At 43.4% G+C, this 25,689-nt stretch overlaps 1 protein-coding gene and 1 pseudogene across 7 annotated transcripts in view; both read right to left on the bottom strand.

Annotated features, from left to right (window-relative positions):
• The window catches only part of TTC23L (tetratricopeptide repeat domain 23 like), a 61,160-nt gene that overhangs the window by 32,154 nt on the left and 3,317 nt on the right, over window positions 1-25,689 (bottom strand). For all 7 annotated transcript variants that reach the window (XM_058717108.1, XM_058717133.1, XM_058717149.1 and 4 more), the window contains exons 3-8: window positions 22,912-23,095; window positions 19,225-19,348; window positions 8,401-8,557; window positions 6,796-6,921; window positions 3,479-3,656; window positions 959-1,067 (exon numbers count right to left, since the gene is read on the bottom strand). In XM_058717108.1, coding sequence (XP_058573091.1) covers window positions 959-1,067; window positions 3,479-3,656; window positions 6,796-6,921; window positions 8,401-8,557; window positions 19,225-19,348; window positions 22,912-23,095 — 878 coding nt within the window. The remainder of the gene's footprint in view (window positions 1-958; window positions 1,068-3,478; window positions 3,657-6,795; window positions 6,922-8,400; window positions 8,558-19,224; window positions 19,349-22,911; window positions 23,096-25,689) is intronic.
• LOC131489776 (U6 spliceosomal RNA) lies at window positions 7,547-7,639 on the bottom strand (annotated as a pseudogene).

Genomic DNA, 25,689 nt, shown 5'->3' with positions numbered 1-25,689 from the left:
ACACAGAATCAGGAAGTCTTCAATGAACATTCATGCTAAAGGAAACAGTAATCAAAATATGAAAATAACTTCTGAAAACTGAACAAAATTATTTAATGACTTGGGAAAATAGAAGAGTGGAGAAAAGTAGGATGCAAAACTTTCCCTGTGATTTGTTCCCTCTCTCTCTCACTCTTCCTCTCTCTTTTTCATAAAAGACTGAAAAATAATGTACACCTAAATGGATTCCTTTTATGAGCAGAGATAATCAACATTTTAAAATGTTTAAATCATATTTTTCACAAATCTCAAATTCCTCTGGATGGGCCATTGAATCCATTAGTGTCCGTTAATCTGACCCAGTCGGCTGAGCACGGCACACAGTCCTTTCTCATCCGTTCTTTTGTGTCTCTCCTGAAGCTACTCACTTTCCAAAGGATGACCTTGTCTGAGAAAGGACTACTGTTGATGAATTCATCACCTGGCTTTCTTCCAGAAGCCCCAATACCTCACTTTTGAATATAGTCATAAAAATTCTAGCTGCTACAAGTGTTCTCTCTTGACAGCCAGAGGAAAAGAGTCCAGGAGGTTGAGAATGGAGGAGGAAGAAAGAAGGAGCCAATGTTTTTGTCTTTTATCACTGGATTTCCTCATCAACCAATACCTCACAGCTCACATTCATAGCGTGTATGATCTCTACTCTTTATTCAGGTGAGTTCTGCTGAGATTCTAAGGGAATAAAGGAAATAGAAACCAGATGGTTTTATTGGTTTTGATGTCCCAACTAATTTATGGAGATATTATTGTGCCTAAATTCATGTGTAAATGCTTTTGTACAAAATGGCTTCCAGTCTAATTTTTCCATCACAGTCATGAATAGCTAATTATAACCTGTTCACATCGATAGATAGACCATTGCCAGTGTGCTTCCCCCCACCATGGGAAATGGTGATAACTGCAAGCTACCTCTTCTACTTACCCCTGTGTTGGGCCTCTCCAGACAGGGCATGAGCCTTGGCTAGTAACGCACTTGCCTCTGCAGTTTGGGGGCTGACTTCAGTGAACAAAGAAACACAGATAGAATAGGCCTGGAATAGAGAAAATCATTATCAAGAGTACCCAAATGACAGTATTTCAGAGGATTTTCTTTTTTTTTTTTAATTTTTTTTTAAGTTTATTTACTTTTGAGAGAGAAAGAGAGAGAATGGGGAACAGGGAGAGAGAGGTGGAGACACAGAATTCGAAGCAGGCTCCAGGCTCTGAGCTGTCAGTACAGAGCCCGACGAGGGGCTCAAACTCACAAACTGTGAGATAATGACCTGAGCCAAAGTCAGCTGCTCAACCGACTGAGCCACCCAGGCACCCCCAGAGGATTTTCTAATAGCTCTCATGAAATTGCTAGTTGAGAGCTGTGGATATCTAATCATGGAGTTATAAGAGAGGTGAGTTTGAGTCCCAGCTATTTCCTGTGAGTCTTGAGCAAGTAACTTCACCTTCACATGTAAAAGAAATATATAGTTTCCATCAATTGTGGTTTGGAAAATATTAATGAGATGGTACATGCAAAGCACACATAATACCATCACATGGTAAGTTCTCAATAAATATTAGCCACTATGATGTCTTATTAGGTGTCATAGCAAAACTAAAATCACAACTTTAGCTATGCTTCTCAAAGGTTCGTTATCAAAGGAAGTTCAGGAGAGTTAAGTATGGACCCTAAAACCATACTGCCTGGGTTCCTATCCCAGCTCAGCCACTGATGACTCAAGCAAGTCACAAACTTCTTCAAATATAAAACCAGAATGACAAAAATGACTGTTACAAGCAGTTGCTGTAAAGATTAAATGAATTAATATGTGTAAAGTGTTTAGGATACCACCTGGAATGTCCTAAGCATGACAGAAGTGGAGATTTTATTACTATTATCATTTGTACTAAAGTGGAAGGAGAAAGAAGAGAGAAACCCCGGGCCCACACCCACCAGAAAGAAAAAAGCCCCCTTCCCCCGTGCCTCATAGTTCACACGGGTCAGACACTGTGAGGTATCTCAAGGAGCCCCAGAGATTTCAGACAACACTATGGAGCTAAGGTAGAGTTCAGAGCTGGTATGTGTGCGGGCTCTGAGGACTCAAATTCTCTAAGTTCAAATCCCTGCTCTCCTACTTGTTAGCGACACAACTTCAGCTGAATTAGCTGTAACTCTTTAAGCTTCCGTTTCCTCATCCTTAAAATGAGATCAAATCATAATAATGCCTCCACTTCATAGGCGTATTGCATGGATTAAATGAGTATATCCTCAAGTGCACATAGTAAAAGCAGTCCATAAATGTTAACTATTTGTGTTGCTGTTGGGAAACACTGACTATATCTTGTTTTGGCAATCCTGATCTGACCGCCGCTTGCACAGTCTTGGACACAAGAAGCTGATGGCTTGCTCTGTAAACAGTGGACTCCCTGCCTTCAGACCAACATCCCCTAACATTTCTCCACGGTGTGATTACCTGCAATGCCTTTTCTACAGTATCAGACTGTTTTCACATATACCATTGAATTGCATTGCATGGTTTCTATGATACAGGAAATCTAATCCACTTTTGGCTTCCGGAGGTACCAGAAGCCACAAACAGGTTCTTATTTGAGGAGAGAAAAGGCGAATTTAATAAGTTTCAAGGGAAGTTTCAAGTACAGGATGCATCAAAAAGCCCCACACTGTCGGCGCCTGGGTGGCGCAGTCGGTTAAGCGTCCGACTTCAGCCAGGTCACGATCTCGCGGTCCGTGAGTTCGAGCCCCGCGTCGGGCTCTGGGCTGATGGCTCAGAGCCTGGAGCCTGTTTCCGATTCTGTGTCTCCCTCTCTCTCTGCCCCTCCCCCGTTCATGCTCTCTCTCTGTCCCAAAAATAAATTAAAAACGTTGAAAAAAAAAATTTAAAAAAAAAAAAAAAAAGCCCCACACTGTTTTCATTATAATGACTCAACATTCCTTCCTATTTTGTTTTGTTTTCCCCTGGGCATTTGTCAAATTAGTTACCTCCAAGTGAAATACTCTTTTGTCGGTTTAAATTTAGACTTGTTGATACAACCAGCTGGGCTAGCCTAGAGGACAAATGACAGCATCACACCAAAATATCATGATTTTTTTTTTTTTCACTTTAAAAAAGCCCTTTGTGTTTGCTAAAGCCTTAAGTTTGGTTGCCCCTACAGCTTTTTTCCCTGGAGCAGACTCACTTGCTTACCTCTTCCCAGCACCCACAGAGATGAGGGGAAGCCTGGGAGGGGAAATTTGGTCCCAGATCAGGTCAAACAGCAGATACACTCATCCTGAGTCAGGATTCTCTGCCCACGTTGTTTAAGGTTGAGGAAGGGCTCTTGTGTGGATCTGGTGGGAAATCCACCCCACCCCCTAGTTCTTCTGAGAAGCCCAAGCTTCCCTGGTCCTGGGAACGGGGCATGGGGCCAAAGAAGGCCAGTAGGCTGGTGCTCCAGCCAACTCACCAACCTGCTGCAAGTACTGAATGGCCTGATCATGGTTCCTCCTCAGCTGCTCGATCTGCGCGATCTCCTCGTACAGACTGACCAGATCTGATGTCCTATCACCCTTAGCAGCAATAACATTGCCAATTGCCTTTTCAAAGTATGCCAGAGCAAGGTTCAATCTGTGGACGGCCAAGGAGGCTCTATAAGAAGAGGGACAAAGATGCAAAGTCAGAGAGGCCCCTTACTTTGCAGACACAAAAGGAACTGATTCTAAGAATGAAACGATTTGGCCTTTAGAGGCCAATTATCTGAGTGGTTGACCAAAATCCAGTCTTGCTATAAACAAACTCCCATTAACCTGCGTTTTACCCACCAGATTCCACTGACTAATATTCACTCCCATTAATACAGCATGCTATAGTCTAATTTTATAAAAAAGCATAAAATGGCTTCCAGTAGTTCATAAGATGGGTTATTTACCCATAAACACAGACTTTCTAGAATCAGAATAAAATTTTATTCTGACTCCCTCTCTTTCAGACCAATACAAAGCCATTGCTTTGTCTTGTTTGATTTAGTTTATTCCTCCTCAGTTAAAAATGAGGATAGAGAAAACAATGTAAATACTCCTTCCAAAAGACAGTGGTTCAATAAATTATGGCACATCATATAATAAAATACTTCAGGCTTTAAAAATCATGCTTCTGTTTTAGACTAAATAATATGAGGAGAAATTAAAAGTGTGGCAAATTTGGGGCGCCTGGGTGGCTCAGTCGGTTGAGCGTCCGACTTCGGCTCGGGTCGTGATCTTGCGGTCCGTGGGTTCCGGTCCTGCGTCGGGCTCTGTGCTGACAGCTCAGAGCCTGGAGCCTGTTTCGGATTCTGTGTCTCCCTCTCTCTGACCCTCCCCCGTTCATGCTCTGTCTCTCTCTGTCTCAAAAAAAAAAAAAATAAATAAAAATAAAAAAAAATAAAAGTGTGGCAAATTTTAAAAAGTGACAGGACTACTTAAAATTGACCCTGACATATCTATCTATCGATTAATCAATCTTTATCTCTAAAATATCCATAGCAGTTATGTTTGGGTTGTGAAATTAAAACTAACTTTTATTTTCTTCTTCATATCTATATTTTCAAATCTTCCAAAACAAAATATAATTTAAAAAATGAGAATAAAAAAGCATTTCATTAAAATTTATTCCTCTAGAGACAGCAAGACACAGGCAAATAACATGGCAGTGCAAAGCTGGTTCTCACAGTTATTAGCTTTTAAAAAAAGTTTTTTTTTAATGTTTATTTATTTTTGAGAGAGAGAGACAGAGACAGAGAGTGAGTGGGGGAGGAACAGAGAGACAGGGAGACACAGAATCTGAAGAAGGCTCCAGGCTCTGAGCTGATAGCACAAAGCCTGATGTGGGGCTCGAACTCACAGACCATGAGATCATCACCTGAGCTGAAGTTGGACACTTAACCGACTGAGCTACCCAGGTGCCCCCCTCAGTTATTAGCTTTATGGTCAAATTCCAGGAGTCTACATTTCCTTCCAAATAAAACAATGATAAGAATACCTAAATTACAAGGTTGTTATAAAGATTAGATAAAAAATTGTACATGAAATCACTTAACATGTAGTAGATACACAATCAATACTACTTCCCCTCCCCCTTTGCTTCTTCCATCTTTGTATTCCCAAAGTGGAAAAAATATGTATGTATATGAAATTATTTTATATAAGGCATTCCACAAGTTACAATTTATTTTAAACTGAAAGGTTCATCCTTCCTCTGAAGATTGGGATTAACAATCAAAAGAGCACTGGCATGTTATCCGGTAATTCTTTCCAGAAAAAATATTTGATCAATCAGACCACTATTTCCTTTGACTATTACAGCAGAAGTTACAGAATGAAAATGCCTCTCATCAAGAGCTTGTAGGGAGATATTAGCCAAGTTGTCTGGCCTAAACAATCACAGTGTATTTTCCCTACCTTTAAAATGAGAAAGGGGATTTGCCCTTAATAGATATTGGCTCAGTATGAAATATAAGTCAATGTGGTACAGAAGGTGAGCCATGGATTAAGAAGACCCATCTGTAGTGTTGGATCTTCTACTAGTCATTCTGTCACCTTGAGTTACTTACTCTTTTTGTGCCTTAATTTTCTTACCTGTGAAATGAAAACAAAAATACCTACCTCATAGCTTGCGGTAGAGGATTGAACTAAATAAATGATGTAGCGCACTTACAATAGTTCTTGGAGATAGTTACACTGTTCCAACACTTAGAACAGTGCAGGTACAAAATAGATACTAAATAAATATTGTAGAATGAATGAGTGAAATACGCACTAGTATTTATTCTGAAAAAGGAACAAGGCTATCTTTCACATACGGCACAAAAACCTTAGCCACTGACCCATGTGACAGCAGCAGACACTCACTAGACTCTAATTTATGGCTCCGTGGACTTATATCAATAGTTTGACCTAACGCTGGGCATTCAAACACCTCCCCACCATTTCCCATTTGATTTCTAGGTTCATGGTTGTTTAGAGCAGGTAGGCATGATTCATGTATTTCATTTACTTACCATTCCGTCATCGACCCTACCATGCCAAGTGTTTACAGTTTTGGAACCAGATTGTGGATGTGCAGATATCTTAAAAATCTAAGGAACAGTAAACGCTTTATTATTCTTTTTTTCTCCTGATAATCTGCTGGGCCCACTCTTATATGTAAATACTGTGATTCTCTCTAAGGATACCTAACTCAACTGCAAACCAGTTAAGTCTTATTCTGGCTTGAACACATCCCAAGTACTTGGTTTCCATATGGAACAGAACTTTCCTTAAAAATGCATATGCTGTGCATAGCTTTCATAGGCTTCCAGTAAACAAACGGTCTTCATTAAGTACTCTTTCCTTGTCTTTTAAGATACCATGCTTCATGACAAAAGTAAGTGGCGATTCAGAAAAAGACATAATTTGAGACTAGGTGTGAAAGACAGAATAAGGGCGAGGAGTCCATGAGTTCAGACCATGGATCCAACACTTGTCACCGTGGACAGTTTGTTTAATCTCAGCCCCAGTTTCCTCTCTCTCTCTCTACAATAATTGCACCAACTACCTCAGTGCTGTCTGTGAGAATTCAATGGGCACTGCACATAAAGCTTAGACCATGGCGTGTGCGTTTGGTAAGTAAAACGCCTCTTTTATCACCATCTGAGTATCTGGGTTTTTTGCCCTGAGTATTTTTTCTCCCCTTATACAGAAGAGCACAGAACAATCATGTGATACCGGGCCTCATTCACAAAAGCCTAAGCCTCTCAAAGCCCAGATCTTACCTGCCCAAAGCAATTGTCAGGTCTTTCTCCGAGACTTGTAATCTGTGAACACTTCCCTCACATAATTCTTTCAGCTCCTTCATGTTTCTCTCTGCCTTCTGCAAGTTGAAATAAGCCTCTCTGCCAGTGAAACAGTCAAGGAAAATGCTAGGCACACAAACTCCCCCACTTCCCAGGGACAACGGTTGATAAGTAAACAAAAGGGCCACTTGGGAAAATGAAGCAGAATTTGAAAAACAGGCACTTTACTATGTTCTTTATCTTCTAGATGTATATGTGGTCAAGAATTCTTTAGAAAATAAACAGAGACCTGGGTTTCTCATGGCAGTAGCCTGAATCCAGGGCTGTGGTGGGTGGTGAGCATTTGGAGAAGTGAACAGAAACTGTAAATTATGCCAGATTTCCTTTAGAGGCATCCATGGTGTGACAATACTCACTTTTCCCAAGTTGCTTCCTGTGAATGGTAAAAGAGAGGAACTAATTCTGCTGAAAGGGACTTTCTGGATCATTTAGAAAGTCCAAGCAAAACAGATTTTTGGCAAAAGGCAAACAGCAAGAAAGAAAATCCCCTTAATTCCCAAATATCCTATTTCCCACATAGTCAGTAGTCCTTTCTAAAGGCATAACAGAGAAAGGCAACGAATCAGTTTTTACAAGTTGAGTACCAAGACCAAAAAAGCAGAGAGGGGTACGTGGTAAAGAGGAGAGATTAAGGACACATGGTCTCAAAGAAGACTCATGGTTAATTTTGTTTAATATGGAACGCTTTATAAATTTGCGTATCATCCTTGTTCGGGGGCCGCGCTAATCTCTGCATTGTTCCAACTTCAGTGTATGATCGATCGTGAACACAAAATACCATGCACAGTTTTCAAGTAGAGATAGTACCAAAAGGCTGTCAAAATCACACGCTTTTTGAAGAGTAATGGTCCACCTCTGGGGACACAGAAAACTATTTCTTTTGTCTTTTTTGCTTGGCCTCCAGCTTCATGGCAGTATTCTCAACAGCATTTCAGAAAAACAAAAATGATCAAGAGTCCATTAAATCAGAGACTTCGGACTGCAGGTTACAATCACCTGGGGGACTTTAAAAAATCTCAATAAACAGATGAAGCCCAGACCTACTAAATCAAAATCTCTAGGGTGGGACCCAAACAGCAATAATTCTTAAAGCTCCCCAGGTGTTACAGGTGCTGCCTAGTTTGACAAACATTGCTTTAAATTACCACGCACTCTCCCCACTCCTATACCACCCCCCACCCACTATCACCCATGTCCTCACTGCTAAAACTGGTCTTCTTGGGTGCTCAATCAAGCAGGACACACTCCGAAAACTTTTCAGCTGGCTAGGGGACAGGTCACCAGTGAGACCCCTCTCATGGCTCAACTCAGAGTTTATATGAACAGATACAGGAGGAATATTCATACCCTTCTAGATGGAGGTAAGAGGCTTGTGGGGGGCCCCGGATGTCAGAATAGAGCTGTAAAGCCTGGTTCAATCTCCCCTGCTCCTAGGTGAGACGACCCGCCTGGGGACATGTACTCCCAACCACCACCACCCCCCCCCAGCTCTGATCACAGGCCCAGCCAGGAAAGGAAGGATATTGGTTCTGTAGGAGCCAGGCCACCCCCACGGTGTAGTACAGCATGACCAGAGCTTCCAGGATTTCCTTTTTCTCCGTGTTTGAGGTCGTCTTTTCCTTCCAGGTCAGCAGCGTGCTCCTGGCAGATTCAGCATGTTTCTTGGCCTGAGCTGGGAGGCCTGGGGAAGTTTGAGGGTGGGTGGCAAGAAGAAAAACCTTAAAAAGTCATGTTTCAGTGAAAGACATTTCTGGGAGGAAATAGGTGGGTAGTGTGTCTGTCATGTGCTCTATAGTATTAGTTTCCAAAGCTGGCTGTGCATCAGAATGATCTGGAATGCTTGTAGAGAATATAGATTCCTGGGCCCCACCCCAGACCTACTGAGTTGGAATCTCTAGACGAATAGAGTCCAGCAATCTATATTTTTAATTAATTCCACAAGTGCTTCTTATGCAGCCATCAGAGCATTTATCTGGGCTCAAGTCTGGAAATCACTAGTAGACCAGGAGTAGAAGCTGAGTATCCTGTTCCCAATCCTGCCGTTAATGCCATGTGACCTTTTCAACCCACAAAGCTTCTCCATCCTCCAAATGTAAAATGACAATAATTATAGAAGCTGTGCCTTTACCAAACACCTGGAGCTAGTCCAGGAACAAACTAGGTTAGGCCACAGAGTGCTACGCTTTGAGCTTTCTGGAAAAAGCATTCTAAAAATACAAGGGCTTATGAATACAATTACTTCCATCTGGGGATTTTTTTTTTTCAATCCAAGATGAGGCTGGATAGGCTAATTGGTCACACACACACGCACACACGCACACACGCACACTCTAATTGCTAAAGGCAGTGAGGCCCCCACTAAGAAGACAAAGGGATCCCTGATGGGAAAAGAGTAGCTCCAGAGAAAAGAGAAAGGCCAGCAGAGAACATATTATCCTAGAACATTATCTCCTCTGCTCTACTGAAGACAGGGCTGGTGTTCACATTCAGCTCTCCTCTCTGCGGGTTGGTAAACATATTCACCCCTGCCAGGCAGGCCCACTGCACCCGTAATTCTCACTTCACAGCCCCATCCCTCAGTCCGCTCTGCCTCTGGCCCTTAGAGCCTGTTTTCACAGTACAGGTAGAATGAATGGCCACAAAGATGATCTTGAAAGGTCTTGAGGCCTGTGGCCCTCATACATTCCATGTGCAGGACCTCCTTAATGAGTTGCTACAGGGTAGGGGGAACAAAGTTTCCCTGGGAGAGCCCTAAAAGGGACCTGGAAGCCAAGAAGTCTTTGTAGAACACTCAGAGGTTCCTGTTCTGTAGGTCTCAACTTAAGAGATAAATGGAGTCTGTGGCAAAAGAGATGGCTGTGCCCTAAGTTACCAGGTAATAGCACCCCTCAAATTGCACTGCACTTCATAAACACCCTGTGAAAATGCAGATTCCTGAGCCTTGTTTCCAGTAGTTATGGTTGACAGGTTCTGAGGTGAGAACAAAGGATTTACATTCATAACAACCATCCTAGGTGATACTGATGCAGGCTGTCTAAAGACCACACTTAGAAAAGCATTTAGTAAAATCTTTATACAAGAGGTGGGACTCATCTTACTTTGAAGAGTACGTAGTTTGACTGATAGAGAAGAATGAGGAGGGGTTTCCACTTGTAGTAAACAGCCTGAGGCCATAAAGACAGAATAGGCAAGCGTGTGTGTGTGTGTGTGTGTGTGTGTGTGTGTGTGTGTGTGTATGCACACAGGCACACCCATGTGCATGCATATGCTGGTGGGGTGGGGTGGGGGCATGTAGTAGCACCATGGAAGGCAGTAAGGAGACCAGCCTGACTGAAAGGGAGATTTAAATGTAAAGACACCCAACGTGTGAATTGGATGGGAAAAATGGAATCTTGGATGCCAAGTTGAGGAGGCTGGATTTGATCTGGTGGGTAATGGGAAGTCTTTATAGGTCTTGAAGAAGGGAGCAGCTACAGAAAAACCTGCCAAGGACATCAGACAAAGACAATAAAACTGGAAACTAAGGAAGTCTTTTTACCAAATAGGCTGTTTCTACAACCACACGGGCCATTGGAAGTGTGCCAGCAAGAAGTGAAGGAACCCAATCTAGATGCTTCCCTCTGTCTGTAGGAAGGAGCAAAGTGAAGCTGGCTGAGCCACTGAAAACCACCCCTGAATCAGCACAATGCTGCTTCTGGGCTCCTGAATGGGAAACTAATGAGAAAATAGTTCCGAGGCTTTGCAAGTCTGCCCTGCCAGCCACCCCCACCTAAGTGTCCAGTTCTGGCTGTGAAACCCCCAGAGGAATACTTTTCCTCTAAGTTCAGCAGCCAATCAATTATCGGGTTTCTCTTCTCCACTTTATCATGCCCCACAGTGTGGTCCTTCTGATGAAAAAGCTGAGCTGTGTAACCACTGGGTTTAAACAAACTGAACACGGATCTCAATTTAAAATGGCTCATTAGGGGCACCTGCGTGGCTCAGTCGGTTAAGCGTCCGGCTCTAGATTTCAGCTCAGGTCGTGATCTCACAGTTCATGAGTTCAAGCCCCATGTCAGGCTTTGAGCTACAGTGTACAGCCTGCTTGGGATTCTCTCTCTCTCCCTCTCTCTCTGCCCCTCTCCTGCTCACATTCTGTCTCTCAAAATAAATAAATAAACATTTTTTTATTTCAAAAAAATAAACTAAAATAATAAATTGGCTCCTTAAAGTCAACCCCAAAGGAAAAAGTCACTCCTTTACTGTTCCCAGAATCCATTCTGGTCTCCAAAGTGGGGTGCATGTAGCCCTACAGTTTGCAAGATGCCATAATGATGTAGGGAAAAAAACTAAATGTCTCTGTTTTTAAAATTTTTGTTTTCTATTTTTATGAATATATAATATTATATAAGATATTAATACTACTGCAATAACTTATCATAAATACACACACATGGAGAGTACTCAAATTTTTTGTAGTGATAAGGGAGCTAATTCTCAAGAGTTTAAGAGATCACTGCTCTAAACAAACGTTTTCCAATATTTTCAACTATGAAAGAGCTCGTCTCATGTTAAAAAAAACTCACTTTGTGATATTTTTCTGGCATTTCCTATGTGAGAAAATTCATGATGACAAAAAGTACTATGAATCAGTGTCAATAATAATTTGAAATAGATTTGCATTTTACTGATTTCAAGAACACCCTCTTCGATGTAAAGATAACATTGCATAGATGTATATGTATGAGTCTCATGTCAACCCTCTCTGGAGGAGGCTCACAGAGTGATGACCTTGTTCTTGAACTCCAAGCCCCATCTCCCTAGTTCCAATGTCAACTCTGAGAGACCAAGTCATTTTCCTTTACTTGCCCTTCTTCCAAGCCAAGGACACCATCCTTCTCCCTGCACCAACAGTTCGGCAATTACAGAGGGAAAAATCAGACCTGCTCCTGGAGCCTGAGATTCAGAAATTACAGGGGATGTTGATGAATTGGAAATGGGTCCCAGTATTGTCCACTAAACATATCAAAGCATTTTGCTTTAGTTTGGGATGTGATTCCACAACTGATGTCTGTTATTCTGACTCAGGCCAGAGGGAATCTGCTCGGAGACACCCAGTCTTTGGAGTTGTTGCTGTCACCTCTGATCATCATCTATATTTAAGAAGTCAGCCTACAGCCGGACTTCCCAGATACCAATCTTGCCTCAGCCACTTCCTACTATCCCTGTGGACTTGAACAAGTTACTTTATCTATGCTGCAGTTTATTCACCTATAAAATGGTAATGAAAATACTTTCTACCCTGTAGGGTTCTTGTAAGAACGTAATTAATTCATGAAAATAAATGGTGCCTGGCACATAGCAACGAAATGAATTTGAGAAAACTACTCCTCCTCCTCCTACCAGCGTCCATTCTCTGAAGCCATTTACTAAATGTGCCCTTGCTTTGGACATGTTTCATAGAGCTGCTTACAGAATCCCTGGAAAAGGCTGCATTCTCAAATGCAATCTCATTGCAGGCAGGCATGAGGTTTCCTGCAGGTCAGGTCACCTGGTTTTTATCATTCCCTGTTATCCCTGTATCAGTGTGGGTTGTTTTTGCTTTTATTTTTTTACCAACTAGACAGAGAAGGTAGAGTTCATAACTTACGCTTCTTTTTTCTGTATTTTACGGCACTTGTAATAATAGAGCCCGGGATACCTAGAAGGTCTCAGCAATAACAGGCTAATTTACTGCTTTATCAATAATAAGCAAAATATCAGGAAACCGCTTGTCTATGCACTTACATTCTTCTTCCTGAACTCGTGCCAACACTTCCCCACTAGGTGACAAGCACCTTGTTGTTCTGTGCCTGCCCTTTGCTCACCCACTGAAGCGCTAGGCTCCTTAGGCTCGTCCCCAGGTCTGCTGGCACTAGGGTCCCACCCCCGGCCCATGCTCTAGCCCACCATACAGCAGCCTTTACATTGTGCCCTACAAAGGCTCTGTGCTCTCTCGTGTCGACTCCTGAATCCCATTCCATCAATCGCCTCTTTTTTAAAACCTTCAAATGCTCTCACTAAAGGGCTCTTTCCTCACTCTACAATCTTCCTCTTCTAAAATCATCTTCACATGACTTTTTTGGCTCGGCCAGTTACTCTCCACTTTTCTCTTGTTCCTTTCAGTATGCAGGGCCCAGGCCCCCATGCAGTCCCTTCGTGCCTGGGATCTGGCTTTTGCTCCAACCTCTCTGCTGGCACTTTTCTCCTGAGGCCCCCAAAGACCTCCTACTAAATAAATCCAGTCACAGTTTCTCAGACACTCTTAGCTGCTTGGCTTCTCCTCTTGGCCCCTAGGACACTGCACCAACCCAGTTCTCCTTTCTAAACCTTCTCTAATTGCTTCCTTGCTAATAACTCTTGCTAATAACTAATAACTTGCTAATAACTCTTTGCTCCCTTCTCCAAGGGTCTGTCTTTCAGTGTCTTCCTTTTCTTCTCTTTCCCTCTTGGAAGTCTGAGCAATTCCTAGCACTTCCACCTTGGCCTCCAAGCTTACAACTTTCCACGTCCCCTTCCCAGGTCTGCCCTCAAACACTCCTCCATGCTTGCGACTCTCCTCCTGTCCTCCCAAGTTCTAGTCCCAAATTTCCAGCACCAGGTAAAAATGTGCTAGTGGATTTCTAAAAAAAATTTTTTAATGTTTAATGTTTATTTATTTTTGAAAGAGAGAGAGAGATAGAACATGAGTGTGGGAGGGGCAAAGAGAGAGAGGGAGACACAGTATCTGAAGCAGGCTCCAGGCTCTGAGCTGTCAGCACAGAGCTCGATGCAGGGCTCAAACTCACAGACCACGAGATCATGACCTGAGCCAAAGTCAGCCGCCCAACCAACTGAGCCACCAAGGCGCCCCAAAAACGTGCTAGTGGATTTCTCTACTGCAATTCAGAATCACCAAAACCTGGATACACCACTCCTCTCCCCAGTGTGCTCCTGTCCCTGACCTACTTCCCTCTGTAAATGGCACCTGCCGGGGCTGGACCTTCATGGTCATCTTTGGGCCTCGATTCCACTCAACCCCTAATCGAACATCACATCCTGCCAATTCTTCCTTCACAGCCTTTTTTTTTAAAGGCTATGTTTGAGGGGGCACCTGGGCGGCTCAGTCGGTTAAGTACCCGACTCTTGGTTTCGGCTCAGGTCACAGTCTCACAGTTCATGAGTTCGAGCTCCATATCAGGCTCCGCACTGACAGCATGGAGCCTGCTTGAGATTCTCTCTCTCTTCCTCTCTCTCTGCTCCTCTCTCTCTCAAAATAAATAAATAAACTTAAAAAAAAAAAGCTTAACGGTTATATTTGAATAGATAATACATTTCCACAGTTCAAAAGTTAAAATTGTATGAGAAGGTCAATGTTGAGGGGCCTCACTTCTAATCTTCCCTTTCACTGCAATCCCCCACTAGGTAATTTGTTTTTGCTTCTGTCTTGTGTATCCTTCAGCGTTTATGTAAATATAAACACAGATTCTCTCTCTCCCCTTCTTTTTTCCTCACAAAATGAGGCATATTAAACACCATACCATGTTGTACATTCTCTTTTGCCTAACGATGCATCCAGGAGCTTTTTTCCTAGTAGTATATGGCACTTCCTCATGCCCTTTTTAAAGCTGCATTTAACCTGCCGTGGGTATTAGTCCTCTAGTGGTGAGGGCACTGTTTTTTTCCAATCTTTTACGACAATAAATAGTGCTGCCAAGCATGATCTTATCCATATGTTATAAGTATGTATTCAAGAAAAAGTCCCAAGAAGATAAAAGATAAATGCATCTGTCCTTCAGAGACTCTTAAATCCTTACCTTCTCATCATCCCACTTGTCACTTCACTAGCACATTATTACTACATACACCTAGATGACTGGATAGCTTACCTTCTGGCATCATTGCTAGATTAACCTTTCTAAAAGCACACTTTGCTTCATTCATCTCCTTGCTGGAAAAATCTCCAGGAGTCCTCCTTGCCTACCAAACAAATCACAAATTCCTTAGCCTATATATAAAACCCACCACAGTCTGCAAACACACCCTCTTTTCCAGGTTCACCCCAACAGCCTGCTCACTGCTTTCAAAGATACACATTGTGCTGTCCCTCCAGGCTCTGTTCTTCACCAGAAGGCCACCCGTTCCTTCTGCCCAAGCTCTGCACATTCTTTAAGGATCTTCTTGAATGACCCCTGCTCTGAGTCTACCACTTACCACCTCAGTCAGAAATGATTCCACCCAACTTCCCCAAAGCCCTGTATTTAAATCACTTACATGGCATTTGACCTCCGGTGCCTTCTGTCATAACTATGTCTGTATGTAGTTCACCTTCCACACGAGGTGGTAAGTTCTTTGGGGCAAAGACTGTGCCTTCTCTACCTTAAATTTCCCAACGTGCTCTTCATGGTATTTCAAATATGTAAGTCTCTCAGTAAATACTCACTGGAAGACTATTTATTGAGAGAAGTCAGCCCTTGGGCTTGACCCCCACCCCCACCCCCCCAGTTCTGGAAGAGGCTCACAAGGAAATGAGGCAAGAAGGTCTGAAGGCTGTAAAACACACATGTGCAGTGAAGCATGAACACTCACAGATGCATACATCCCACCTACACAGAAGGCTGGCTCATAAATTCCACCCATTTTACAGCAGCTGAGGATTAATGACAACAAAACTAAGTGGAGCTCAGCAAGACTTCATCCCTCTTGAAGGTTTGTGATTTCTCAAAGCTTTGGATGGTTTATTCCGTGGACCACAGACTTTAAAAAGAGTTAAAGTAAAGAGACTGGGTAAATATTATTACTGAAATAGGAGGTTTTTCTCAAGAAAAGGTCACGATCATAATCTATTCTGGAAAAATTCTAGGCTAGGTTTCAGAAAGTCTGGGTTCAAGGCTGGGCACTGTTAAACTACATAGGCACTTGGTCTAATCAGGAAGTTGTTTTTCCCATCAAGGAAAAATAAACAAAACCTTCCTTTACGGGAAAACTTTTTTCCTCCCTCCAACATACTACCCCAAATGTGGTTCACCATTCGTGTGACAGGAAGAACTGTAAATCGAGGAAAAAAGGATGGTGTTCTCACCATCTTTTGTGATAGGACCGACTCACCTATCTTGACTCAGCCTGGAACCTAACTGGAAAAGTAAAACTCAGAGTCTGTTTGTGACCATTCATGGAATGGGTTGATTTCAGAAGATGACGGCCAACTTCCTTCCACAGACCTACCACCATAACCTCTTCCAACACAGGGAGGGACCTGTGGCCTGGCCCACGTTCAGACAAATGCCCCCTTCAAACACTCGTGGGGTTTCCCCACCAGTTCGAGCCTCCATTACTTCAAGTCTCAATTTCAGCAAGTCTCCTAGACAGTCTCACCGAGTCTGGGCTCTCCCAGGGCCCAAGAGTGTCCCTGTCGGTGCCAAAGCAAATGCCAGTGATCTGCCACCTGCCAGCCAAATCCATGGGTCTCTCTTCAGCCCGCATGTCATCTGACCTCCCTCTCTGCCACCTGACACTGCACTTCTTTTTGAAACCCTTTCTCCGACACGGCCCCTCCCGATTCTATTTCCTTTGCCGACTCTGCTTCCGCGGACCTTCCCGATGCTCTCATCCTCCTATCTTCTCTCCTCTGCCTTCTTTCCCTCTCTTTCTACATCCTTTTGCTGGTCAAGCTCATCCGCTCTTATGGCCTCAACTTGCTCCTGTGTGCTAACCCTCCCAAGCCGACATCTTTCCTGAGCCCGAGCTCCACTCCTCAGCTGCCTACTGACCATCCCACCACGATGTCCCTTGAGTACCTCACGCTGGCTGAGATCCAGCCTTTCTGAAACCACTCGGCATCCTCTTCCTCCTCCCCCCATACGCCTGCTCTTCCCCTCTAGTTCTCCATTTCAGCTAACCGTCCAGGTCATGCCCTGTGCAACCTCAGCTCTTCCCTCAGCTTCTCACTCCAAGTAGAATTGCCCACTAAACATCACCACTTCTGAGTCATTTCTTCTGCATTCCAACTGCCGTGGCCAGTGCCTTCGTTGACTCCTGTCTGGGCAGGATAAAGGCCTAACTGATCTGCACCTCTACTTTTTCTATCAATCCAACCCGTCCTCCAGAGTCTCTAACAGAAGCTTGATTATGTCACCACCTCAGTCAGAAACTTTTTTTAAAATTTATTATTATGTTTATTTATTCTGAAAGAGAGAGAGCGCGCGCGGGGGAGGGGCAGAGAGAGAGGGAGACACAGAATCCAAAGCAAGGCTCCAGGCTTTGAGCTGTCAGCACAGAGCCCGACACGGGGCTCGAACCCATGAGGGTGAGATCATGACCTGAGTGGAAGTCGGACGCTCAACCCACTGAGCCACCCAGGTGCCCCTCCCTCAGAAACTTTTAATAATTCCCTAAAGTCCTTGATATGTGGGGCCAACTTAACTTTCCAGTCCTATTACCAGGCATGACCCGTCTGTCCTAAGGTGTCTCCTGTTCTACCCTAACTTCTTGGTCCAGGGGGAAACTACAGTGTTCCGTGCAAGTAGTTTCATAGAGAATAAAACACCCTTTCACTCCATCTCCTCAGATCAACACATATGGAGGCCCAACTCTGTGTTCTCTACCACTCCTCTCGAAATCTACTTGGAAAACTTGTACTCCTCTGTCAAAGACAGGACAAATGTCACCTTCTTTCTGCAGCCTTCCCTGATTTCCCTCTCCAGTGGCAGAAGCACTCACCTGCCTCATTTGTTTCTCCAGAACTTTGTTCCCGCCTCTATTATAACTTGTTCCTGCCTAGTCTAAGATCTCTGTATGCTTATAGAATACCAGTATTCATTTATGTATCCCTGGTGCCTACCACAGTGCCACCAGACTTAGAACAGGAATTCTCTAAGTGTTAAAGTGGCACAAAGCTACAATGTGACTGTTATCATGAAGGCAACAAATTTATGAGGATGAAATAGAGAAATTCCAAATGAAGAACAGTGTAGCTCTAGAAGAAAGTTGCCTTTTGCTGAAGACCTTCCTGGCGTCTCTTAAATCTCACAGACAAGTGGCTGCCGTTCTGCCAGTAGGTGAGGACCCCCTCCTGTCTTTAGCCACACCGGCCTTCTCTCAGAACACAACAGATGTGTTCTAAGGCCTAAAGGAGCCTGTGACCTCACTGGCCCCAGTGTCAACCGCTCATGGGCTTGCCACATCAGTAGTCAATGAATCTAAAGTTTCATGTAAAACATGAGCTCAAAAGGGCCCAAGGAGCCCTAAGAAGGAACACATGTTCTGAGTTTAATAGAATTTATGATAGTGGTTAATAAATTGGATTCCATTTCAACTTTTCCAAAAGCTCTGATTTTTGATATTCAGGCTCCTTATGGCCCAGGCATATTGCTTCCCTTCCCCTGGAGCCCTCAAATCTCTCAAGACCTTAAGTCACTCACTTACATAAGCTATGCCCCACCTGAAGACTCAGGTCCAAGGGGTACGTGAAAAAGCCCTGGGCCAGAGGCTCAGTTCTACCCAGTGGTAACATCTGCTGATCCACACTGTGTACCAGGCACTGTACATGAGACCAGTCCCTGCTCTCATGGAGCTTCTGTTTCAGGGACAGAGGCATTTGAACAAAGCACATGTGAGTTTGTACAAAGAGATCCATGGTAGAGATGTCCCTGCTGGAGGACGTGGCTGGCCAAGGGGCACAGAGCCCTGAGCTGACTGTGTCCTCAGTTCCAGAGATGTGTTTTGGCCTCAGTCCGTCTGAACAAATATTTCCTGAGCCTCTACTGCAAAATTCCTGCCCTTGTGGATCTTACACTTAGGTTTCAGTTTTAGCAAATGCATTCCTATCTTGTTCCTCTGTACAGAATACCTTCCAGAAGCTTCATTTCTCTAGGATGAGGACTGTCTTTTCCTCAGCAGACTTTCCAGGAACTTGAGGGCTGTCCATGGAATTCAGGTCCGGTTACTGGGTCTGCCACCCTGATGTTGAGCGTACATAATTGCCCGTCCTTCCCCCGTGGACCTGTGGCTGGAACACGTGATATTGTCCTCTGCCCCCTGTGCCTCAGTGCCCTCATCTGTAAACTACGGATGATAAGCGTATTTCCCTCCAAGGGATATTAGGAGGACTAAATGAGACTAGCTTGGCACATGCTAAGTACTCAGTAAATTAACTATCATCAGTATCATCATTATTTCTAAGATCCCTGACACACTGCCTCATCCACGGACTTTCCCACCTCCTGAGGAGGTGTGAGTTGGGGGCAGGAAGGACTCTCCCCCGGTCATCCCCACCCCCACCACGGCTGTGGGTTGGCTTAGTTTGGCTCTCACGAGCTGGCCCACCCAGACCCAGCTGGGGAAACCAAGTACCTCTCAGTGTCAGGTAGCCATAAGCCAGGCTGGCCAGAGCCTGTGCACATTTCCAGTGTTCTTCCCCAAAAATAATCCGAGAAAGGATGACACAGCGAATCAGCTCCTTGTTTGCTTGGATATTCTGCAGACAGCAAATCAGTCAGTATGTTTTTTTGGAAAGGAGGGACAGCTCCAGCCCACTCTCTTCTCATGGGAATGTAGGACTGAATTCACCTGTTGTCTTTGTCTCTTCTCCTTCCTTCCCATCCCACACCCAATCCAACAGGGCCTGCTGACTGTCCCTTATTCCTAAGTCCTTAAACCAAGCTCTTCTCCTCATTTCTGCCACGAGTACCTGGCTCAAGCCACCCTCACCTTTTACCTGGATGACCATGACAGCCACCCCTGCTTCCACTCCTGTCCCCCTTCCCCCAGTCTGCTTTTCACATCACAGCCAGGGTGACTTCCTTTAGCCTTTTATTGTGAAAAATGTCAGCCATATACAAAAACAGCATGGAGAATGGCTCACTTCGCTTCATGAGGTATCTACTCATGGTCAGTCTTGTTTCATATCCATCCTTCTTATCCACCCACCCTATTATTTTGAAGAAAATCAGTATTAAATCATTTCATATCTCATAAGTATCTCCAAAAGACACAGACTTAGACACATAACCAGAAAATCACTCTCACCAAAATATTAACAGTAATTCTGTAATGTTAAATATCTATAATCTCATAAATCTAATAATTACCTCATAAATCTAGTATTTTTTTGATAATTTGTCTGTCTGCACATAGAGATAAGTCTCCTGAGTCTCATTCCTCTGTAGATTCCATCTCCACCTCTAGTTCTTTTTATTGAAAATTATATGTTGAAGAAATTGGGTCATTTGGATGATAGTGTTTCCCAAACATGTAAATTCTGTTCTCCAAACATGTAAATTTTTTGAATGCATTCTTATGGTGTCATTCAACATGTCCCTCCATTCGCTGTCTTGCCTTTATATTGGTAGCTGGATTTAGAAGTTGGGTTTGCTTGGGCGTCTGGGTGGCTCAGCCGGTTGAGCGTACGACTTTGGCTCAGGCCATGATCTCGAAGTCTGGTTTGTGGGTTCGAGCCCCACATTGGGCTCTGTGCTGACAGCTCAAAGCCTGGAGCCTGCTTCAGATTCTGTGTCCCTTGCTCTCTGCCCCTCCCCTACTCATGCTCTGTGTCTCTCTCTCTCTCAAAAATAAACATTAAAAAATTAAAAAAAAAAAAAAGAAGTTGGGTTTACTTTAGCTTTATTATTTTTTTAAGCAAAACTATTTCATAGTTCTCATACATTTTTCCATCAGAAGACACCTATGTTTGGTTGGCTTTTTTTCTGATTATTGGCACAACTACATGGATTCACTCATAAAATGTTATAAAATGCCAATATCCAATTCTATCAGTGTTTCTTCATGTGTTAGCTGGATTAATTCTACAGACAACTCTCCCCTCATCTCCTGTTTGGTTACCCAATAGTACAGTTTATAATAGAAGGACAAGATGCACAACTTATTCTTTCCCTTTATTTGCTAGCTTTTAAAGTAATGAGTTCAGTCACTAGCATCCTCCACTGGTGACCAAATAGTTTGTTACTATTATTATTATAAGCATGGATTTGAAAACCTATCTGATGCTCCTGAACATGGCAAACTAATTTCTAACTTGGCTTTTGCACCTACTGTTTCCCGCTTGGGACGCTTGAATACGTAATCACTTTCTCATTTCATTTTCATTTTGTTCACTTCAGAGAGGCCTTTCTTGGCATCTTATCTAAAAACAGCCTCTCACCCCCATCACTTACTATCCCATTACTTCTTTGTTTTTTTCTTCATGGCACTTACCTCTCTCTGATATTGCACTAATGGTTATTTTTTTGTCTATTAATTGTCTCCCCAAATAGAAGCTCCTTGAGAACAGAAGCTTATTCCTCATGTTCACTACTGTATGCCCAGTTCAGAGGAGATGCTCATTCAACATGCGCTGAATGAGTCATCTCTTTATCAGCCAGGAGAAGAGGATGGGGTGGGGAAAGAGCCCCTGCTGCTTGTAGAACTCACAGGCAGAGCTCCCCAAGAAGTCACAGAACTGCATTTTGGAGTCACAGATTTCAGTGACTTTACAAAGACAGCTATCAAATGGCTGCACTGACTGACAAAATCAAGCCTGTATCTCCTGGTGAGGTGAAAGCAGCACTTCAAAGACTCAAAGCTTGGCGTTTCAGCTCTGGTTCTAGTGTCTACTGACCGTGGTGCTCTGGGCAAGACCACCCTGGGTTCCAGCTGCCGCCTCATCCCTGTGTCCCTCCTCACCTGCCGCCTCACCTGTCCCCGGCTCACACATACACACGCAGAGAGGGTGACAGCACAGGCCCCTTCGTGCTTTAAACACACCCATTCCGTCAGAAGTTTTGAGAGTTCTCCAGGGGCTCACCACAGAATTTATTAAGTTTCATTTTGAGGAGGAAGCAGAATACCATGAAAAGTCACTGGAACGGGAGTACAAAGCCTCGCGTGCTCTCCTGGCTCTGGACATTCTGCATTCATCCATCCTCAAACTCCCTGCCCTGGCAAAACGGAGATAACCAACGTGGGCTCTAGAGGTCTGCGCCTACTGCCAACCCTCCTGCCCTTCGGGCCTGTGAGCACTGGGTGGGGCTCGTTTAACTCCTAAATCTAAATCTTTGTCATAATCTAAACTGGCCACAGAGTTATGAAGCCTTAAAAACCCATACTTGGACTCTGGCAGATGGTACTTGTCTGTCTCTAAAAGTGAAGGTTCTGGCCTGGGTCTGTGAGATACTAATGGGTACAGGCCAAGGCGGCCGTCCTCTGCAAGCCCTCTGAACAATTTACAAAGGTGGGGTAAATGTATAGGTAGATCCAACGAGGGGTATCGGCCTCTATCATCTGCCTGTGAGGTGTCTCTCAGCCTTTCCTAAAGCCATCTACAGACCTTTCTCCATACATGATTTTAAGCTCATTTTTTCCCTTGGCCAGGAAGTCACTGCATGAATTCTTCTGCTGATAAATCATGCCCTGGGAGCAGACGGGTGCCCGCATTCTAATAGTGAAGGTCACTGTCATCCTGTCTCAGCTTCCTGCATTTTGAACACTCTCATTAAGCGAGGTCCTAGTTACAAGTCTTTGCCTTGTTCTTAGAAATGCATCCCTGGACTTCGACCTCTGCTGCTACCTCCTGTTTCTGGTGCTTTCATTTGCTTATGAGTCCACTGAAACCACTGGCATCTTACTTATATCCTTGCTGCTTCTGAGCCTGGACCTCAGCCCGGCTACTCTTGTTCTCAGCCTCCTGCCTCACTAGCCTGGCCTTTCCTGTCACCCAAGAGATACCATTCTGAAACCTTTCAGGAGAGACTTTTTGAAAAGTTTTTTACTGAAAGGTCATCCATCAAACATCAACACAAAGAATAAAGCATTAATTTTTAGTCTAAAGCCAGGAGCACAGCATCAAAGAATGCACAGTGAGCCTTGTGTGAAGCCTGAGGCCAGGCTGGCTACCCAACTATGCTCTGCTTTCGTTTCTTCCACCTATAAAGAAATACAACTTCCTCTACTTTGAGTGCTTCAATCTCCAGTTAAGGCAGAGATTCTGTAATCATGGACATATTTTTAAAGGGAAACTAAAACCTAGTGAGCTTTTGGTTTTACCATTTTTTTCTTAATCAGCTGAGCTATTTTCTTCTGGGATTGGGCCAATTTGTCTTCAGGAAGAGACATGCAGCCTACGGCCATCTCCTCCGTGGCCTTAGTGTCTTCTTCACTCTCTCCAGACCCGCTAGATGAATACAGTTCATCTCTTTGCTGGTATGCTGGCTTCTTGGCTTGCTGTGACCTGTAGATACCAGCGAGGGGCATGGATTCAGATCTGCCCTCTGCATATCTCAAACAAGGTAAAATTGAAGGACAGAGCCCTCCCAGCCGGGGGCTAGGGATATGCTAACATAAACTTGAAGGAATAAAGTCTCTTGTCACCCTTGAAGCCCAGAATCAGGATGGCAATGTGTTGATTCAAATAAAACAGATTTGGCAAACCACTCACCTACACCACAGTCCCAGCTCTGCTACTTACTAACCACATGACCCTAAGCAAGTTATCACATAATTTGCTTCTTTGTAAAATGAGGTCAATCCAATGAGATTATTGGATTAAATCAGATAATACTCATGAATCACTTAGCATAGTGCCTGCTATTTAGTAAGTACTATTTTAGCATTAGTTATAATCATTTTATTAGCTCCATGATTTGGTTTCTTCATCTACAAAATGAAGGTGGTGAATTGGAAGATTTCAAAGATCTTTTATATTCTAAAATTCTGATTCAAACCAGGAAAGAAAACGGATATAATGAATTAATGGGAAGGGAATTAACAGTTTGTGGCTAGACTTCACGTGTCCTCTTCCATATTTCTTAAAAGTAGTGGCCAACTAACTAAAGCAAATGTGGCCCCACCAAGGAGAGGCCAGGGAACTCCACACAGTCAAGAGCAGATTCAGAAGCAAAATGGACTTCTCAGTTGTGTTACAGATAAATGTATTAAAAAGAGCTGAGTGGGTTGAAAATCTCCCCCTCTCCACTCACCTCTCTCTCTCTCTCTCCTACCCTCCTTCTCCCCTCTCCTTTCTCACTTGCTCAATGTAGATCTCTGACTTCAAAGCTGAACATCATTATGAATGGGTGATTGGAAACGGTAAAGATAAAAGTCAAGAGTTAATCTTATACACACCAAAGACATAACCATGTCCTAACATGGCCAGAAAAATCAAAGTGATCCAGAACAAATGGAATTCTAAAATCTTAAGTGCAACAACAGAATGTTCAATTAATTATAAACAAGTCCCCCAAAAGAATCACTTCTGTATTCACAATAGCTTTTAAAAATTCAACCCCTATATAGTTTTAAGGATAAAATTTATCTTCCTTTTCCACTGATAAGTAATGAATGTTCACTGTAAAAAAAAAAAAAAAAAAAGGAAAATACAGAAAGAAAAACAAATGTCAAGTGAAATCTTTCACATTAGGTTTGAAAAATGAGATGTTAATATCCATCCAGACTTCCTGTTCTAAATAACCTACCCAGAGGTATATGAGCAAACCAGGCCAAGTGGATAGGAGAGCAACATTTCTTCAGGTAAGAAACAGAAGTGTGCTTTCAGAAGACACACAAACTCAATGGAAAAGCCAGAGAACATGGCTGATGTAATGTGATCAGAAGGTAGGTGCTACATTTCCCTCCTCTCTGCCTAGTGAATTCCATACTCCTCCTTCAAGACCCAACTCAGGCATCACCTCTGCTAGAGTCTTGCACTGGAGTAGTAAGCAGAAGGGCTTGCAAAAATTTCCTCCAAATTTCTACTATACTGCAAATCACATTATAGTCTCATTTTCAAAATTTGTTTTGTTTCTGAGTCTTCACTTTCTAGCAAATAAACTCCACCAGAGCCAGGGCTAAATCTCATTTGTTTCCGAAACCCTGATACCTGGCTTACAGTAACAACAAATAATGAATGGCTTGTTAAAGGATGAACAAATGAATGAAAAGAGAAAAGGTAGTCTTTAGGATACTTGAAAAATACTGAAGATAGAGGGAGTCTGTGGCAAGAGATCGTGAGTCAAGAAAAATAAAAGAAAATTTAGTCCCTCAGTTTGCTTAGGCTGCAGACTTCACAGATCTGGAGAAGTTCAATATATCAGGGTCACCAAAGAGATTGTCAATTATGGATCTTAAAAATTATAAGCCCTGGGGCGCCTGGGTGGCGCAGTCGGTTAAGCGTCCGACTTCAGCCAGGTCACGATCTCGCGGTCCGTGAGTTCGAGCCCCGCGTCAGGCTCTGGGCTGATGGCTCGGAGCCTGGAGCCTGTTTCCAATTCTGTGTGTCTCCCTCTCTCTCTGCCCCTTCCCCGTTCATGCTCTGTCTCTCTCTGTCCCAAAAAAAAAAAAAAAAAAAAAAAAAAATTATAAGCCCTAAATATTTTATTTATTTTTATTAAATTTTTTTAACGTTTATTCATTTTGGAGAGACAGACCAAGTGTGAGTGGGGGAGGGGCAGAGAGAGACAGAGAGAGACAGAATCTGAAGCAGCTCCAGCCTCTGAGCTGTCAGCACAGAGCCCAATGTGGGGCTTGAGCTCAGGAACCATGAGATCATGACCTGAGCCGGAGTCGGATGCTTAACCAACTGAGCCACCCAGGTGACCCACGACCTAAATATTTGAAGTTCACCCTTCAGTGAAATTAAGCCGAGACCAAAGGCAGTAAGCTTGAACAGCAGGGACCTCAAAGGGAGGAGAAACATTGAGGTCTTGACAAATGAGAATGCAAAACCTTAAACTGGCTTTGGATTAAACATCTTGTCATGAAAGATAAGACAACTGGAGAATACTGGCCAGATACCTTGAAAGATAAAATAAAAGTCAATAAATAAGA

Source organism: Neofelis nebulosa, chromosome 1 (genome assembly GCF_028018385.1).
Source record: "Neofelis nebulosa isolate mNeoNeb1 chromosome 1, mNeoNeb1.pri, whole genome shotgun sequence".
NCBI lineage: Eukaryota > Metazoa > Chordata > Mammalia > Carnivora > Felidae > Neofelis > Neofelis nebulosa.
This window is presented reverse-complemented; position numbering and strand designations above follow the sequence as displayed.